This window comes from Rhipicephalus sanguineus, unplaced genomic scaffold (assembly GCF_013339695.2).
Source record: "Rhipicephalus sanguineus isolate Rsan-2018 unplaced genomic scaffold, BIME_Rsan_1.4 Seq12085, whole genome shotgun sequence".
Lineage (NCBI taxonomy): Eukaryota > Metazoa > Arthropoda > Arachnida > Ixodida > Ixodidae > Rhipicephalus > Rhipicephalus sanguineus.
The window spans coordinates 49,967-67,769 of record NW_023614491.1 but is presented as its reverse complement, the minus strand read 5'-3'; the positions used below and the strand labels follow the sequence as shown (position 1 = coordinate 67,769).

Here is a 17,803-nt window from a genome sequence, read left to right as displayed (position 1 = left end):
GTGTTTGTGTTGCGACATGAGGCTTCGGTTGAGTACAACGTACAACCTGATAAAGCATTAATTATGCGCTGACCGGAAGTTCATGCGTGACTATTGCGCGACCTCAAGCGGGTGATGGCCAGTTGCGCGTATTTCTTGCCGTACACGAAAAAGCCAGCTTCACCGCAATGCCGGTAAGCGCGATGGCGAAGCTAAACCACTCCTTTCTTCTCACTTGAAACGTTGTAGTTACTCTGCACCAAGCAACAATACTACATATTGCACATGCTGTTTACGATGCTTTATTAACCCGTATCCCTGCCCTTTCATTTTTTTGTTCTCGCGTGAAGCTAATGATGGTAGCACATGCATACCAACCAGACCATTTTTTAGAGGTGCTGTGCAGCTACGTATGCAACGTTTACTCCCGCAATAAAACTTAGTGAAGGAATGATTTTCGCCTATTCTCTACGGCAGTATATAACAGCACACGAGCTGGGGCGCAGTGCTGTTCTAGAATCCCCACTATTCAGAGTGTGCACATTCGCAGGATGCATTGAACGGAAACAGTATGGTCTTTTTTCAGCGGTTTAATTCTGTGCATAACTCTTCCCAAGTTCTAGCACCATATCTTTGACAACGAGCTACTAATTTTTGGGCAGGAGGCACTCTAACGGCAGTGCTTGGTCTTACCTGTTCATTTTTTACAGCAGTTCTGTTCTGTGCACAAGCTTCTCATTGCCATATTTTTGAAACTGAACTGTTGATTTCCTTAAGCTGTGTAGAAGTGCATAGGCAAAAATGTGGCAGTGGTAATTTCTAGTTCTGTGCACTAAAAGGGATGCGTAAGACACAAAATAAAAGCAGTATGTACACACAAAACATTTTATTTCACACTGCGGTCTTTTCATTTTGTTGCACAACCACAAAGAAATGTTCATGAACATGTTTTGATTGAACTCACTGTCCTGCAGCAATGGCTGAAAACCCCAAGGTGATCCTTCTATTCAGTGGGAAGAGAAAGTCGGGAAAGGACTACATAACAGAGATGCTGAGGAAAAGGTGAGCTTACAGTGTGCCCACTATTTGCATGGCTTCGGCACACGATGCAGGAATAGCAACGTGATGGGAGAAAGAACGCGACATAAATATGGCCTACAAAGAAAAAAATGATGTATTCCAATATAAATTAAATCGTGAGAATTAATCATTATTTCTAGTACTGTGAGCACAGCCAGATGAAGACAACTTCCAACCCCTGAATTTGAACCTCTCTGGCAGCTTGCATCAAAAACAACAAAACACACATAAAAATAAAACGCCAGGCCTGCGCGGAAAGCGCAGCACAGTCACAGCGAAAGCTGGAGAGCGGCATTTCTAGAGCCCGTTATAAACTCTCCTGTGGCTACTAATACAGGTACATTAGCAACGTACCCACTACGCCACAAAGCGCAATTTTTGGGAAGTTGGGAAGCACCCAGCACGACATTATTCGTTGTTCTGCGGAGAAGCGAGGTACCATATGTAAGCGATTATGTGCAGTTTGTTGATGCGGCGGTTGATGACGATGAATAATTATGGTTGCGCCCTTTGTAATAGGCTGGAAGCTTTAAACGACCCACTAGTTACGTAATGCATATTGTGTGCCGCCCGCTCGTTATTTAACTGTCCCACCACGCTTTATAACACACTTTAACCGGAGAAACGTAGAGCGAGAGAGAGAGAGAGAATGACTTTATTGAGACCCTGAGGAAATGGATCATGGGAGCCTTATGGGCTTCCTTGGCAACCAACAGAAGTGCACTTGCGAGGAACCCACTACGCTATAAATCATTGTAATTTTTGAGAAGTAGGGCAGTAGGCACTGTGCCATTTTTCGTCATTCTACAGACAGCCGTGGTACCTGCTAAACGCATGTAAGGCATTATGCGCACTTGTTGATGCTGTGCGTGATGACGATGAAGAATTATGGCAGAGCTCTTTGTAATGGGTTGGAAGCATTCAACAACCTACTCGTTGCGCAATTCGCATTGTGTGACGCCTGGTTACAAAATTCGCGTTGTGCGACGCTTGGTGCTTATTCTACTCTTTTACCACGCTATATTGCATGCTAATGTGGTTCCTTCCCGACATGAAGCCTGTATAGGACCTTTTGCATAGCAGTTCCAAGCACCAGCATGGCTCAGAGGTTGAACACTGGGCTCCCACGCAGAGGGCCCAGGTTCGAACCTCGTTCCATCCTGGAATTTTTTTGTTATTTAGTTTTTTTCTTATTTCGAGCGATACTGGTTACGGACACCGGCAGCGGCGGACAACTACGGCACCAAAAACGGCCGGTGAAATGATCTCATAACAGCTTTCGCTGTAATAGACATAGGTGTAAGCGCTATTTTGTCGTTTTTGATGCGCCCTGCTATAAGGTATCATGAAACAACTAGCCCACCAGGACGTCCTAAGCCCTGAATTAGAAGACTACTACAGCTAAATAGAAGCGGAAAAAACACCAAAATTTGATGAAGTCAAAAATAATTGATAATTACTTAATGTTTGCTTTTTACTAATAAATTAAAGACCTTATTTATAGGCTTACTGTGATTAGGCACTTGCTCTAAAGCTGCAGCTAAAATGAAATGTGCAATATACAAACTTTAACGAGGCGAAAACAGCGCACACTTGACGAGGACGGACACAGGTAACACAGGGCACAGGTTCGTTAGTATCACCCAACTAGCTCTAGATGTGTTATACAAACTTTAACATGTTAGTTCTAGGGAAAGGGCCAGAACAATCTAGCCGGTTGGGCAAGCTGAGCTGCGAGGTTTAGTGAAAGTCTGTGCTTGCAAACACTCGAAATCGATTTCGCCTTAAATTACACTATCAATAGTTTAAAACATTTTTCTAGATAATGGGTTTTTACATAAAGAGCATACAAATTTGCAGGTGTTAAATGGAGTAAGTGAGTGGTCCTTTAAAAAAAACAGTATTACATTGTGCATAGCACAACCTCACAAAACAGGTAGAATATTTAACATGAAAAATCAATGCATGTGTGATTTATGTTAAATGATACATCATGCATTATTTTTAATATGCATTTTGGGAAATGTCCAAATTTCCTTGTAATAACTAAAGAAAATCTGCCCACTGCCAGCTACTACCATTGATTACAACACTAAATTGTGCAAAGTTACTATGTGGAAAAGACTCCTGGAGGCAGGAAGATATCGTTTACTTTCTTTTTTTTTGCACCTGAACAGCATAGATTTTAGCAATCTCAAATACGCACAAAGAACTTGCGAGAATTTTACGGCCGACAGAGTAACAGCGACTAGCCCAGACTAGCTAGTTGTAGTGACACTGGCCATTCTCAGTCACACATCATTGCTCCTTTCTTTCAGTAATCATACACTCAGTTTCTTTTTCCTATGTCAAACGTGTCAGTGAGCTACCTCTTAATCTGAGAGAACACAGTAGTAAAGGCTTGTATGGGTAAATTTAATGAGCATGAGGTCCACCGGGTCAAAAGGTGCCAAGGACATATACCATGGAATGAACTTAAAAACTCGAGGCACAGCACTTGATGCCTCAGAAAGCTATGTGCTCAAGTGTAGTTAATTGAATAACACTGGATGACTTCTCCGAGGGCTTTTTCTCAACAGGCGTGGCATGTCAAGCCCTACTTGCAACGCAACATACTAACAACTCCTATGCGGTGCCCATTGAGGTTTCCTCTAGGGGCTTTTGAGTGTCCAACCTGGAATAATAGTAAGCATGAGATTAGTACATAAAAAGCGCAAGCAGCGGTTATTGACAAACAAAGAATGGAACTTACTGGAGGAGTAATAATTTTTAATTTCTTGACGGGTCATGTCAATGACATCTTGGAGAGTGCACTGATAAACCAGAAGGGTGAAAAAGAAAAAGGACACGCCTTCAGAAACTGACAATGGCAACAATTTACTTTTTTTTTTTACAAATCGAAGCACACGCTTCCAGTGCTGTATTGGCAAAAGTTACTAGAGATATTTATTACATCAAGCAAATTCCTTGTTGACTGATCTAACTAACCATGTTTTCTGTCTTCCTACCAGTCAATTATCATTAGTACCAGCACTGGTGTAACAGACAGCTAGATATGATGTAAGCTGCAATGCGTTTTACATACCTGCTATTACTCAAAAATGAATATTGACCCCTCTAAAGTTGCTTACTTTACACTGAAGAGCACACATATCCATCCAAAACAAGCCATTAGGACCAGATATGCAAAACAGTTTATTTCAAACAAAACTTAACCACTTTCAAGTGCAGTGTTTTAAATGCCAAATGGTAAGGACACACTGTGACTTTCTTCTGTTTTCCATGCACATTTCTGCTATATAAAATAACACAAGCCTAGCGTTTCATGCAGTGCTGCGGAGTTGCCACTCCGGAATTGGAACGACTTCAGAATCATTCCACATTTTCACAACCCCGGAATGGAATGGAGACAACTCTTGGAGGAATGGAATGTGAATGGAATTAAGCGCCTCTTGCATGCGTAATGGAATGGGAATGGAATTACGTCTTTTTCCGAAAATAGAGCATGTTTTCGTCTACGTGCTGTTTTTCAAACTTAAAACATTAGTAAGTCAGAGCCTCGAATTTAACAATAAAGCAGTATTTTTAAAATGGCTTGCCTGATTACAAGCACAGTACATTTCTAAGCAACGCGCCTACTACAAACGAGCCATAAGTTAGTGTACAAACAAATGCATTATCCCAGCAGATACTGAAGGGAGAAACAAATTATCCCTGCGCGTTGGTTCCCATTGATACCCCCTCAAGAAAGTGGTGAATACTCTATGCAAAGCCCGATTTTTATCTCACGAGCAGTTTAGTACCTGACACACGTAAATAACCTTTGCCACAAGGATTCCACTGCATACCTGCGCACAGGCGAACACAGAAAGTTCTCCTCACCCCATCCATGCTTGCGAGGCGCGCTTGACAAGCGTGAGTGCTGACAAGCAGTGCGGCCCAGTGTTCCGTATTCGATGCAAAGGCACAAGGTGCCCGAGCGGTGCACTGTTCCAACTAATACCAGCAGATCTACGGGGGTTTTGCTCCCCATTAACCAAATCTTAGTTTCTCCATATTCACGGCCGCTCTAGATGTGTGACAAAACTGCGTAGTCTTCTTGAATACTACTTTTGTCAGCACAAAAATACGCTATGTCGTCATTTTAGCATTAACACATTTAAGCCTAAACAATATTGAAACATCGCCATTTGTTCAAACATGCTGACCATGCAAATACTATAGGTAGCGGGAGAACTGCCCCTATAGGAATTTAATAGGGCGGTTGTACTGTACGAGATATCTCACCAAGCTACTATCCCTTGACCTTGGTAATGTGTTTTGTGTACTTTTGCAGTTCGTAATGCATCTGTTGACAAGAGCTTTATGGAGCGTTCATTCTTAACTCGATAAAATTATCAAAATGCCTTTCCTACATTGAGGAATTATAGGAACAGAATTGAACTGCCCGGCCATTCCTGGAGTGGGAATGGGCGAAGTTTTTTTCATTCCGGGGAATTGAAAGGAATGGAATTGCGGCAAGTTCTAATTCCCCGAAATGGAATTGGAAGGGAATGGAGGCGCCCATTCCGCAACACTGGTTTCATGTAATGGTGAAGAAACCACATTTTAGTCTGCGACATTGAAAGTTAGGTCTTCGTGACGTCATAATACACGGTTTTGTTCTGTTCCTGTGATCAGTAGCAGATGCTACGCCCAAGTGCAAGAGCCGGAAAAAATTGGCACAGCATTTGTTTAGAGTTACTGCTTTTTAAATGAGCAACAACATCACGCCTAGCCATACTGCTTGATGGGATCAAGTTTTACTGCAGTGGTCATGCATCATAATGAAGTCAGTGACACCAGGTCTGGCATATTATATGATCAACCTTAGTATTAAATTTAAATGTGCGAGAAGCACACAGCACAGTCTCTACAACTTTGAAAATACTTGTCAATGCTATTTTGAAGTGGAAGGGCAGGATGCTTGTGACAATGGCTCTTCCTCGCCTCGTGGATGTTTGAAGTCCTGCTTTCACAGTGGTGACAACCACGATACAAAAGACGTTTAGCGGGTTTTATAATGAACTACGTTCTCTAGTGTAACATTACTCTACAGAGGAATATATGCAGAGACATTAACTGTGATAGTAGCCACTGCTGCCTTTTGGAACTACTGTAGTGTAGAGTAAGCAGCTTAAGCTTGTTAGCACTGCAAGTGCGCTTCACCTACTACATGCGAAGGCAAACACGTGAAATTACCCGAATGTTGCTGCCCTGACGTCGCACGAAGCAGATATCCTCTTCGTTGTCAAACATGGGATGGATGCCCATCTTGCTGATGTTGAGCACACTGTTCCTCGAGTCAGAGCTCTCCCATGCGGATATGTCGATCTCAACAACATACCGCATCACCACTCCACCCTGGTTCATGCATGTTGAATTGCGACAAAAGAATCAATGCACGCAAGAAATATGCTGAATCGAACGCCTCATGCAATGGCCATGCCACAACTGTAAGCATAACATTAATGCAGGGGCTAAAAGGCATGGAAGATATAACTGCACATGCAGTGGTGAACATGAAGTAGACACTCTTACTTTGACAAACTAGAGTTTTTTTTTAACATGTAAACATAACTAATTATTATTATTATAGCATGGAAGAGCATAAAAGATTGGTATACATGTCATTGTAATCAGGGCAGCTTTGTCTTTAACATTATACTTAGGGTTCCATGTTTTCGGATTAATCCGATTGAAATATTGAGAATAAACAAAATTAAACTTTTAATTTTGGAGAATTGGGGATTTACGAGAAATAAACTCCGATAAATGCCGAATTTCTGCCGAAAAAATAAACTCCGAAAAACACCCTCCAAACTTCAAGAAAAATAAACTCACAAAACACGGAGCCCTAATTATAATGTATTCATTTAAATGACTTTTGAATGTAAACAAAATAAATAACATGCGATATCCTAAAGCAAATACTAACTGTCTGGGTCATATCTGGCAAAACATCTTCATGCTGCAGTTAAAGGGACACTAAAAACAAATAACAATTTATGTCAGAGTGAAAGCTCAATATATGACGTCTAAAACGGCAATATTATCAACAGCAGTGCCCTACTTACAGAGAAATTAAGCTAAATGTATCACACGATGAGCGCCACGAGCGGGACATTTTGGAAATGATACCGATGACGTGAGAGAGTCCGACCACAATTAATCACTTGTAATCAAACTAGCTGCAATAAAAAAAGAACCTTCCATGCATAAAGAGACATAATAAAATGGTGCTTGTTCGTTTCTGTTTGATTGATGAAAAAAAGAACCTCTTTGGCGTTGCCATGGGGAACGGCGTGTGTGGTTCAAAGGTTCCGTTTTTGCCAAACTGCGCTTCGCCCGGCGCCCTGCTTCGCTCACGCGGTCGCGTCTCAGTGGTAGTTTCGGTATCGTGTACTGCCGCGTGTGTTTTGCACGCTCGTGAAAGTTGCTCTAACAGAAAGTTCAACAAAATGCCGCATGCATCTGATGTTGCCAGATGCCCGAATGGTGCACGCCGCCGCGCAGTAAAGGTGGGCAACGTTGGGCACGGCAACAGTGACGTGACAAAGACCGCTTTCTGGCGGGTGATTTGAAGTGCGCTAATGCGATTTTATTTCAAAATAAGCACTTTCTTGGCACAAAAGTAGCATTACGAGGTTTCTGGACCGCTATTTCAACAATCAAAACACGTATGCACTTTTCTTAAAAATCAATCCTTGTCACATTGTCACACACATCAGCTTTCCTGAAAAGATTATAGATAGTTTGGTGGGGTGAGTAGCTTGTTCATTAGGTGACCTTTCTATGACGTCCCCCAGTTCACAGAACTCATGTATTTAAAAATTTCAAACACAAATTTACACTAATTTGGGTACCCTTCTTCTCCAAATCTCTCACCCACCAACCTAAGAGACTGTTCTCGGAACCAGAATGTTCTTGTGAGTAATAATTTGCTTTTAATCCGTAACACAATCAAGAGGTCAAGAAGGTACCTGGAACTGCACAGTTCATTCGACACTGATATGGTAGCTATCACAACGGCAAAGCTAAAAGAAAAGAAGTGTAGGCACAGACAGGGTTACCATTAAATGCTCATCAATCCTTTTACAATAACAGGTAATGTTAACAATGCAAGCTTGTATTACTCGATCCAGCATACCCTTCATCCAAGCTTTAACTAACCGGTGTGGCATCTTCCACCAGACAATGTGGTTACTGGAGCCACTGAAGTGCCACAGCAAAGAATTTTAAAGGAGTAGAAAGACTAAAAAAATGCGACCACCACATTTACAAATTTGACTCTCTCCTTCTTCCTCAACTCTTCTGAATTAACGGCAGCCTCTGGTACAAAAATTCAACACACTTGAACAATCACTTTCAGCCATTTCCATGAAAATCAATTGTCTAGGAGCAATTCTAAGTTCATGATCACATGGGTGACTTCGTCTCCTGTCCCATGCTGTCATTATGTTGCTTTCTCGCAAAATTATTGAAATACTAGCAGTTCATTAACTAGCACCAAATAAAACCATGTGCAATCATGTGCACATGCACATAGGAACCACTGCAAAAGGTAGAATAAGCAGGAGAGAATACCAGGCACCAATATGACCGGGACTTACAACGTTCAACTGAGCAGTGGCTTCATTGTCGCACCAGCATGGCCTCGAACACTGCAATTCGTGTGGCCTAAACCTCTCTTTGCTGTTCATTTCACGACTGCGAAAACAAAAGCGCAGGTTTCTCTCAGCACAACTGGTCAATAGCCACACAAAAAGTAACAGTGAACATGTTCAAATTATCTTGGATATCACGTTGCACTACTGAGGAATGGCCACACAGTACCGAGACAGACGACGTGCCAAGCATGATCCTTGCTTAGATTTAAGTTCCAAATAGCTGCACAAAGAATAACTCGCTAGTGCCATAAGTGGAGAAGAAACAAGGGTTTTCATACCCATACTATACTTTGAAATGACTACCGCTTAAGATTCTTGACTGGCACCCAAAAATAAACAAGTGGAAATCCTTTCCAACCACCAAGCACTTCCCCGCTGCCTCTCATACAATTTCGAGGAAAAAAAACACCTCTTAAATATGACAGCTTGAGCATCGCACCTTTGCTTTGTTGGCAATGGAACACCCTCAGAGATGACTGGAACGAATCGCAGCTCATACATGTGTTTTGGGACAGGTGGCTTGTAACGCATCATCAAATTTTCAAGACTCAAAAGCAGGTGGTCTTTCTGAAGAAAAGAAAGAGAAAAATCATGTCAGTAACCACTTACTACTTTTCCCTCTAAGAGCATGTGTGAAGATATTTACAATGCAATTGCTGGATCCCTTGATGGCTAGTGAAACTTGGTGATGCCTCAAGTGGCCTTACGAAATGGAATTCATTTCCATGATTACAGATAGGATGTATGTCTCATATGCATGCACAGCTTCATTACCGTGTAACCTTACCGTTTTAGAACTGCAGCGAGTTCATGAAATTATTGTTGCCTCTAGAACAGTGGAGCAGTAAAATGCTGTTGTTCAGAGCCCGCTGTGAGTTTTGTGATCTCGTAAAAGTAAGAATTCATATACTAATGCAGTTCTTTAGTGACTCACTTGGTATTCCGTGAGATGGAGGCCATTGACATCACCATTGTCAAGGATTCCCAGAAATACAGTCCCACCTCTTCCAGTGTTCAAGAAGGCACAGATAGTTCTGCAGGATGTCAAATAAAAACATAGCGATATGGAATTTACATGAAACAGCTGTAGTCAAATGCCTTAAAAAAAGAAATAAACATGGGCTAATAAAATGAACTACGGATATTAAGAGAAATTTTAACAATTCCAAGTCTGCCATTCTGCTGCAAAGAGTTTGCACTTTGTACCGATTCCGCTACCGTGTTATAATACACTCAAATATTTAGTTCCCTAGCTGAAATTCTGATCAAGAGGTGAAAAATTTATTTAAAATTCACTGCGTGAGAAGCACTAACTGTGTTAAATTCCCGCACTTTCGCACTGAACACACGCGCACACACTTACAAACCTCATGTATTTGTGCGCTACAACCAAGAGCACTAGGCAACGTTACAGTTGTGACCACGTGAATATTGAAGAATTAAGCTATAGTCACAGCGCTGAGCGCTTCAGCACTATCAAAAGTTTTGATCATTGTCATGTGCTTAAATTGCCGCAGCAACTAATTTTGACAATATCATTTTGGTACCTTTTGTGCGACTTCCTTTTTGGCATTCGACAAAACGGACACTCACTGGCGTCCCCGCCAATACAGCGTATCCGCTACACATTTATCATCGTAAATGCGTCATAAGATGGCACAAATGCTAGCGTTTCTTTCGTGATTCATGGAATTACAGTACTCTTTCCCGGAGCCGTTTCTACAATAATTACGATATCCAATTATTAAGCGTTGCGCGTAGCTTTCTCGAGTTAGGTGTGTAGTACTGCCGGCGATAGTCAATTAAACGACTCGTATTACCTAGAGATGGTCTGGCGGGAGTGCTGGTCCTTGCATGCCTGCGACAGCTCTTCGATGGACATGTCCTTGTGAGCCTTGAATTCGGTGCGTTGATCTTCCTCCATGAGGACGTGCTCGCCAAACTTGTAGAAGTTTCGTTTACGAGCGGCCGTGGCGTCCGCGCGTTCCTCGACAGTCTTCCCGCCGTCCTGCATCGTAACTTCGATCTGGCGCGTTGTCCAGCGTGAAGGAGCGCTTAGCACTGGCTGTAGTTTCAATAACCAGAGTTCTACAGAAAAAAGTTTTGATTTACCCGGTACGGTTGTCGCGCGCGCGACCGCGTGCTTTTTTTCGCGGCTTTTTTTCCTGCCAAACACCAACGCCGCCAACGCTGCCAACACCATGGAGGCCAACATAGAAAAAAAAGCAGTTAGCTATGATGATGATGATGATTATGAAGCTGCCTCTGTCTGCGTCTTAAATTTGAGACCTCCGTACGGCTCCCGCATTACAGCAGCTGATTTCGTTTTTATAATCCCTAAAGGATTTTCTTGCTTCAGTTTACGAGCGTAGTGCGTCATGCACTTCACGCATTTCGACTTCTCATTTCTTGTAGTAGAGGCTTCAGGAACACAACTGAGATTGGGGATGAGAATGGAAAAATCAAAGCTGGGACCACACGGTTCGTGTGCGCGGGAGCCGTCGAGGCCGGAAGGTGCTCGCATGCGATCGTAAAAAGACTGCTGAAAAGAAGAATGACTGAAATCTCCGACGTCACCAGCAGCTGAAGTTTCGGCGCGCGAAATTCAAAAATGAAACTTTATCCTCAAATTTTTGTTTTCGTAATGAACACGTTATGGAGAAATAAGCAATAGATTCTGCAATTAAGAGCACTTCTTTCTTCCTGCAGGATCGGAGATGACAAGTGCACAATAATACGCCTTTCGGAGCCAATAAAGAGGCATATGCAAAGGTAAGACTTACCTTCCTTTTGTGAGCAGCATGCATCCATAGTTAACTCCAAGAAAGAAAAAAAGTGAGAAGACACAACAAAATGGGAAGGGCACCCTTCCTCGTTCCTTTCCTGTAGCTTCATGGTTTCTTCCAGTTAGCTGGCATTCCCCCATGTAATTATACCTTGCATCTGAGTGCAAATAATTGCTAGAAAGCACGTAGGATCAAAATTGCATTGGAGTCCTGACGTCCTTTTTAAGCGAATCCCGTCGACCGTAACGTTCCGTTGGGGTCCTAGCTGTGGTGCCAATTCCAAGTCAATCTAAGTGGATCGCAATATGTAGCATGATCCTTTTATGCCACACAGGAGCACAACCTCGACTACAATCGACTACTCGACTCATCCGACTACAAGGAGCTGTACCGCGCCAAGATGGTCGCATGGGCGAGGAGAAACGCAACCAGGACTTGTCCTTCTTCTGCCGCCTGGCGGTCAAAAGAGGGGCCAGCCAGGTTCCCCGTGTGGATAGTGAGCGATGCCCGGCGAGAGAGCGACGTCGAGTATTTCCGAGAGACCTTTGCCTGCCCCACACTCACTCTTCGGGTCAAAGCGCGTGAAGGCACACAGACCGCGGGTGGGTGCACACCGGGTGAGCACTTCCCAGCAGATTCATTTAGCCGTGTATCTCTCTGTAGTGTGGCTAATACATATTGATATTATGCTATACATATTGATACACACTATGTGTACATGCGAGCATTATGTAACTTTTCCATCTACTTATGAGTCAACGTAAAGTACATTATTTTCTTTCGTGGAGGAAGCCTTTCTTATCACGATGTTCCTTCCAGCTCTTTGTAGGGTGCTTCCTCTGCCTTTCTTTTATCCTCATTCTTTTTCCTTCCCCTGTTGGAGGCTGTTAGTCGGCCATTGGGAAGGAGCATCTTTAAAAGCTTGAATGTGGGATCATTTCCCTCCAAAACAATGTACCCTCTTGCACTGTTCTATGGAAGCGGTCAACGCATGAACTGTTGCCATGCCTGCATTATTTTGCCTAGTATTGCAAGCAGTGTATGGGAGGTTTCCCTTTCCCAGCCATGCAAAAACAAAAAAAAGAAAAAGGTAGAAAAAAGAAAAGCATATTTTAATGGACCATGCAGTCATGTTGACCGTTGATGAGTGTCGCAACAGTGCACATTTTTTTCGTGTTGGCTAAACTAGAGTGAAAGGAAAATGTGCAGGAAAACGCAAGGACAATGAAAAACAATGCAAGATTTAGGTAGCTGCATCTCATTCTCTTACTTTTTCTTAACTTATCCTGGATAGATCAGAGGGTTTCTACCCAATGGGTACTTTTTATATGCTGATTAGATTAAATTATCTAATTAATACATTTTAAATTTGTCAGGGAAAACATTCTTGAATTTCAGTTAATGCCTGTATTAATTGTATACACAACAGATCCTAACGTCTGGCATCTATAATGATGGGTTTAAAAAGGTCATCCCAATTTCAGCAGTGTCGCTCAAGATTATTCCCTGAAACGCCCACTACATATTCTGTCATGCGATGCTGTTATACTTTTTTGTAGGTATCGACGATGCCACGACAGAGTGTGGTCTCGACCACATGGACAACTGGGATTTCGTGATAAGCAACAACGGACGATGACTTGGAAGGCCAACTCGAATCTGTTCTCCAAGCTGTGCACCAGCACTGTTCATGATGTGCCAACTTTCTTCAAGACTGCATTTCCTGCCTGTGCCAAGCCTCATTAACATAACCATATCTATATTGCTCACTACAATCAGCTTCTGCATTCATATTGATGTTCGACGAAGCATTCCAGGCTTTTGCGAAGGCAATCAATGTTTTGAAAACTGAGCTTTGGGAGTCTACACATCTGCATAACTGTTTCTGGTTGTATTCCTGTTATTAAACATCTTTAAACATCACCAGTCATGGATACCTTTCACTGTCCAATTAGGTGCACGAAAGGTCACAGTTCCACGCTAGATGTTACTGTACACCAAAATCAAACCAAAAGTGCACTTAAAAAGACCCTCTCACACTTTTCAAGCATTCATATTTTGTTTGTGGGTTGGGTAGATTTGACGGATTGACAGATAAGTGCACCAAGAATGGAAGCTATAGACGGTTTCAAGATTGCGATAGCAGGAGCACGTGGTGTACCCCAAGAAACTTCCGGTCACCTCATTTATTATTCTGCAACACCGAAGCGTAAAGCGTTTTTTTAAGATTTCAGAGTAAGAGAACACTCTTTTTCCAGTTTCACATAAAGAAAGGCGCTTATAGTTAAAGACTAACTCTTTTAGTGTTGTGCGTAGCTTAGAAGAATATTTAATTCAAATATTTTTCTAGACACAGGGAGAAAAGTGTTGAAACTCTACGGGCTTCTCGCCAAGGCTTTTGTTCCCCGCCAATCCTGCTAGCCTACGCCAGCGCAGGAAACCGGAAGTGGTCCAGGGCCTGTGTTAGTAAACAGTGAAACCCTCTATAGGATATGTCGTCTGGTGTTATGCAGCCTAGAAAATTCAAAATACAAGAAAAAAGACACTGATCTCAACTTCAACTTTACTGACTGGCCTCTCTATCTGTCTCACCCACTCGTGTAACCTCTCGTTGCCAATGTCAAGAGCTCAAAGTGCCTTGTAGCGACAGTTAGCACTCAATGATTGCCTGTCCTTGCAGTACTGATCACACTGCTGCCATAACAAAAAGCAACGTGGAGCCTCACCTCAAAGATAAAAGTCGGGTTACTAAAATTCTCCGAGATGAGAAACGATTGTTAGAACAGCCTACGAGTGCAGAGCATACACGAGCAAGAAGGGAAGCTTTCGCATAGGTGCTTGTGAATGCATTTCGCTATGCTTGCGAGGCCATAGGCAAAAAAGCAGCCAGCATCCCTAGCGTGCTTTGCGCTTGAAGTTTGTTTTGAACAGCGTATCCGCTTTCTTCTTGTGTAGTATAGAAAGTACAGCAAAGAGAACTAAAACAAAATCTCAAGCAAGATTTTGCAACTGTGAAGTGGGTTACCTGCAACTATATACCGAACCAATTACAGTCGAGCGAGTAGTGATGTCAGTCGGAAACGCTTCTGGCAGGTGCTACTAGTACTTGCTGATGTGGTTGCAAGCAATCTGGCAACTTCATTTTGTCATTAAAACATCCAATTATTTTCATATCAATGCTTTGAACTGCACTATAGGCATTGCCATCTATCAGTGTACACAACCTGGCATCTTATCACGCACGTGCGCACTGAATTAAGCTAGCAATAGCAGACATTTGCACCTTGAATGCCTCCAATGTGACAGATCAGTGTTCCCTTCTACAGTGGACCACACTGCACAGTCATAAATGCTGTACCATTTAAGCATACCATAAGCATAAAGCGTGAAGTGGAGAATGGTTGCAGCGCTCTTTCGTACATCTACAATATCAGACACACATGTTCACCTGAAACATTGCTGGTTCAAAATTTACTCTTCCAAGTTGACCACTGCAGCTACAGTAGTTCTGCATTAAAATATGCTTGATTTCACCTGCTCATCGTCACTGGCACACATTGTTATACGAAACTTCCTAGTCGTTTGAATGCGAAGCATTTCTTTTTTTGTCAAGGAAAGAAAATAGTAGTTGCTCTTACGTGCAGTCCTCAGAACAAGAACCTCAAACTAACAAGGATTACACGTCAAAAATTCATTCACATGTATTGATCCAGTTGACATATCATAGGAGGATTCATTATTGCTATGCTATCACTTCACGACAGTTACCAATATGACCAGTCCGGGTCGGGGCAAGAAACTTGCTTGCAGCACACCATCACTAGTTTGTCATTTACTGCTCCCGTCTTGGGACTCCACAACCCAACCATTTTTCTGTGCAGTGGGAACACACAAAAACAGGTAAATACCAACACAGTAAGGTAACAAAGAATGTGACTTTAATCAACAATGTTCTACATCACCTCCAAATTAAATTAACTGGCACAAACACTTCATTTGATCCCTGAAGTAATGGTCAAACACATCACATGTCCTCATGTAAAAAAAAAGAAAAAAAGAAAGAAGAAGCATCACTCAGTCCGCCTGTAGTATGTACATGAGAAGAGGAAGCGTTTGCTAGACACTAGAAGGTGTGCAATGGCAGTAGTTGCAATGTTTCTCAGCAGACAAGGCCCCGTTACCCAAGTGTCTTCTTGCGCTTGCATTTGCAGTGCAGCCTTTGCACTTTGCAGGCAGTCGGGAAGAAAATGGGGGCCAGACCAAATGTTACCGAGGTTCTTTTTCCCACCCTGCAATATAAAAGAAAAAAACACAAATGCATGCCTTTGTAACCAGGCAGTATTGTCATGCACACAAAATAAAGATGATCCACAGTCATCCTCACCTTCATGAAATTATGGTTAGTAAAACAACACATTTGAAAAAATGTAAAGCTTTAATAATGAAAATATGAGCCTTTCCAGTGAGCTATATTTTTTTTTAAGAATGACGACTGCTGACAGTTGCTGGACATACACGTACCAGAGAACCGATGCTCCTTCAGAAACTTATCTTCGTACATTAATACGCAGTTGTCAACCAATAATTTGAGCACATAAGATATGAACATGCTCAGCACAGGTGTGAAGGTCGGTTAGAATCGGGGATCCCTTATGGCACACGCGTTTGATGCTTCAGAGACCTCAAGCAGATAGTCTCAGTCTGGCCACTACAACCAAAAGAAGAGAGTGATGCTCTTGTTTGGATATGTGGCCTTTCAAAACAAACTGAAGTAGCAAACAGGCACAATTGTTCCAGCCTAGACAATTCGGTAGCTAAGCTGTCAAGCCTCCATTTGTAACTGAAAGTGTTTCTAGCATCTGTACGCAGCACATTACATTGTGACATGGTCTCTGACTTCACTATGAACTTTTATCACTTAGTCATCATGCAGCTTAGAATGCACGAACTCCAACTTTGCTACCTCTACTGACAAGGGCCAAAGTGAAGCCAGAGAAGCATTGGAAAACTATAGTGGCAAAAATGACACATTATTTTGCTAGCACAGCACAACTCTCTGTTTATACTTAAAAAAAATGTACATTTGCTGCCACTGACCATGCTTTCATTAATCTATGATAGCATGACAATTACTTTAACACAGACAGATTAAGTCAAATGCAAGTGTATAAGTTATGCATGACACAATGAGCAGACAAGCTTTTCACAAGACTTGTGAAATGGAGATGCTCAACCATTGGTGAAACACATTTTTTATAATTTTTTTTTACTGTAGATTACTTAGACCCGTGAGCAAACTTCAAAAGTCTGTCAATAGATGGATGCAGCGGGCATGCTCCCATTTCCAACATCCCCTTTACTTTGCTGAAGTTGATGAATACAGAAAAAGGCAGAGATGTACTCTGGGTAGATTGTCTCATGGTGCAATTTCTTCAACTTACAAACCACACAAAATAGCCAAATGTGCGAGAAGAGTTCCTATAGCTACGACAAAGCATGCAGTCAGTTTGCACAAATTATCGAAGAACATACAAAATAAAGCACGTAGGGCAACCGCACTGCCTCTTCAGATGCACTATACAGTCAACTGCTGATTTTTCGGACGCCTGATTTTCCGGACATGCGCCAAAATTCAGACGCTTTCGTGGCACCGTCACCAGCCCCATAGACGTCAATGTATAAGAAAGTCAATGTATTTCGGACGCTGAAACTCTTTGGCGTCCGATTTTTCGGACTTTCTGCCCAAACTGCAGGTCTGAAAGGCATTAATTGAAGCCCCCACCGCTGCTGTGTTGATCATCTCGTAGGTTCGAACCAGCGCTTTTGCGAGTCGATCTGTTTGCTATAGTAACAGAGTCCGAAAGTCAGCTTTGCTGCAATGCCGAAGTGTTATGGGGTGAAGCAGACCAGAAATTCAAAGGGGCTGCTATCTCGGCGCAGTGCAGCGATGTCTTTACGGATAAGCGGCGGAAATGTGCGGAGGCGTGATGGCGGCATGTGGCAAACGTGCCAATACGGCTTAATCGCTGACAACACTTATGATAAGCATCTTCAGTTAACTGCTCGGTAGTGCATGTGACCTAGCGCAGTTGCACGCATACTGCGCGCATGCGAGAACCAAAACGCGCCGCGCCGTCATTCATGCTGCCTCTTTGTGCGAGACCGCGAAGTGCGCCGCACAGACGCGTTGCCTTCACGAACGAAACCAGCTCGCCATTGCCGCGCCCGTGTGCGGTCAGGAACGGAGTG

The 17,803-nt window shown here is 42.7% G+C and overlaps 1 protein-coding gene and 1 pseudogene across 1 annotated transcript; one reads left to right on the top strand and one right to left on the bottom strand.

Annotated features, from left to right (window-relative positions):
• Window positions 1-3,710: 3,710 nt before the first annotated feature.
• LOC119376454 (protein tofu-2) lies at window positions 3,711-10,804 on the bottom strand. The gene is made up of 7 exons (XM_049411420.1): window positions 10,589-10,804; window positions 9,703-9,802; window positions 9,208-9,335; window positions 8,712-8,808; window positions 6,301-6,462; window positions 3,812-3,872; window positions 3,711-3,733 (listed from the first exon to the last, which is right to left on the bottom strand). Exons 1-7 carry the CDS (start codon window positions 10,780-10,782, stop codon window positions 3,711-3,713), a joined length of 765 nt encoding a protein of 254 aa, XP_049267377.1. The 5' UTR covers window positions 10,783-10,804.
• Window positions 10,805-10,969: 165 nt separating this feature from the next.
• Window positions 10,970-13,439, top strand: LOC119376458 (phosphomevalonate kinase-like; annotated as a pseudogene).
• Window positions 13,440-17,803: the final 4,364 nt, after the last annotated feature.

What these genes read in the sequence shown, in the direction of transcription:
- LOC119376454 (XM_049411420.1), bottom strand. Translation starts at nt 10,782, where the DNA reads ATGCAGGACGGCGGGAAGACTGTCGAGGAACGCGCGGACGCCACGGCC. An exon ending in CCATTGCCAACAAAGCAAAG is followed by an intron (nt 8,809 to 9,207) that starts GTGCGATGCTCA and finishes TTGTTTTCGCAG; the next exon opens with TCGTGAAATGAACAGCAAAG. An exon ending in CCACTGCTCAGTTGAACGTT is followed by an intron (nt 6,463 to 8,711) that starts GTAAGTCCCGGT and finishes TGCATGAACCAG; the next exon opens with GGTGGAGTGGTGATGCGGTA.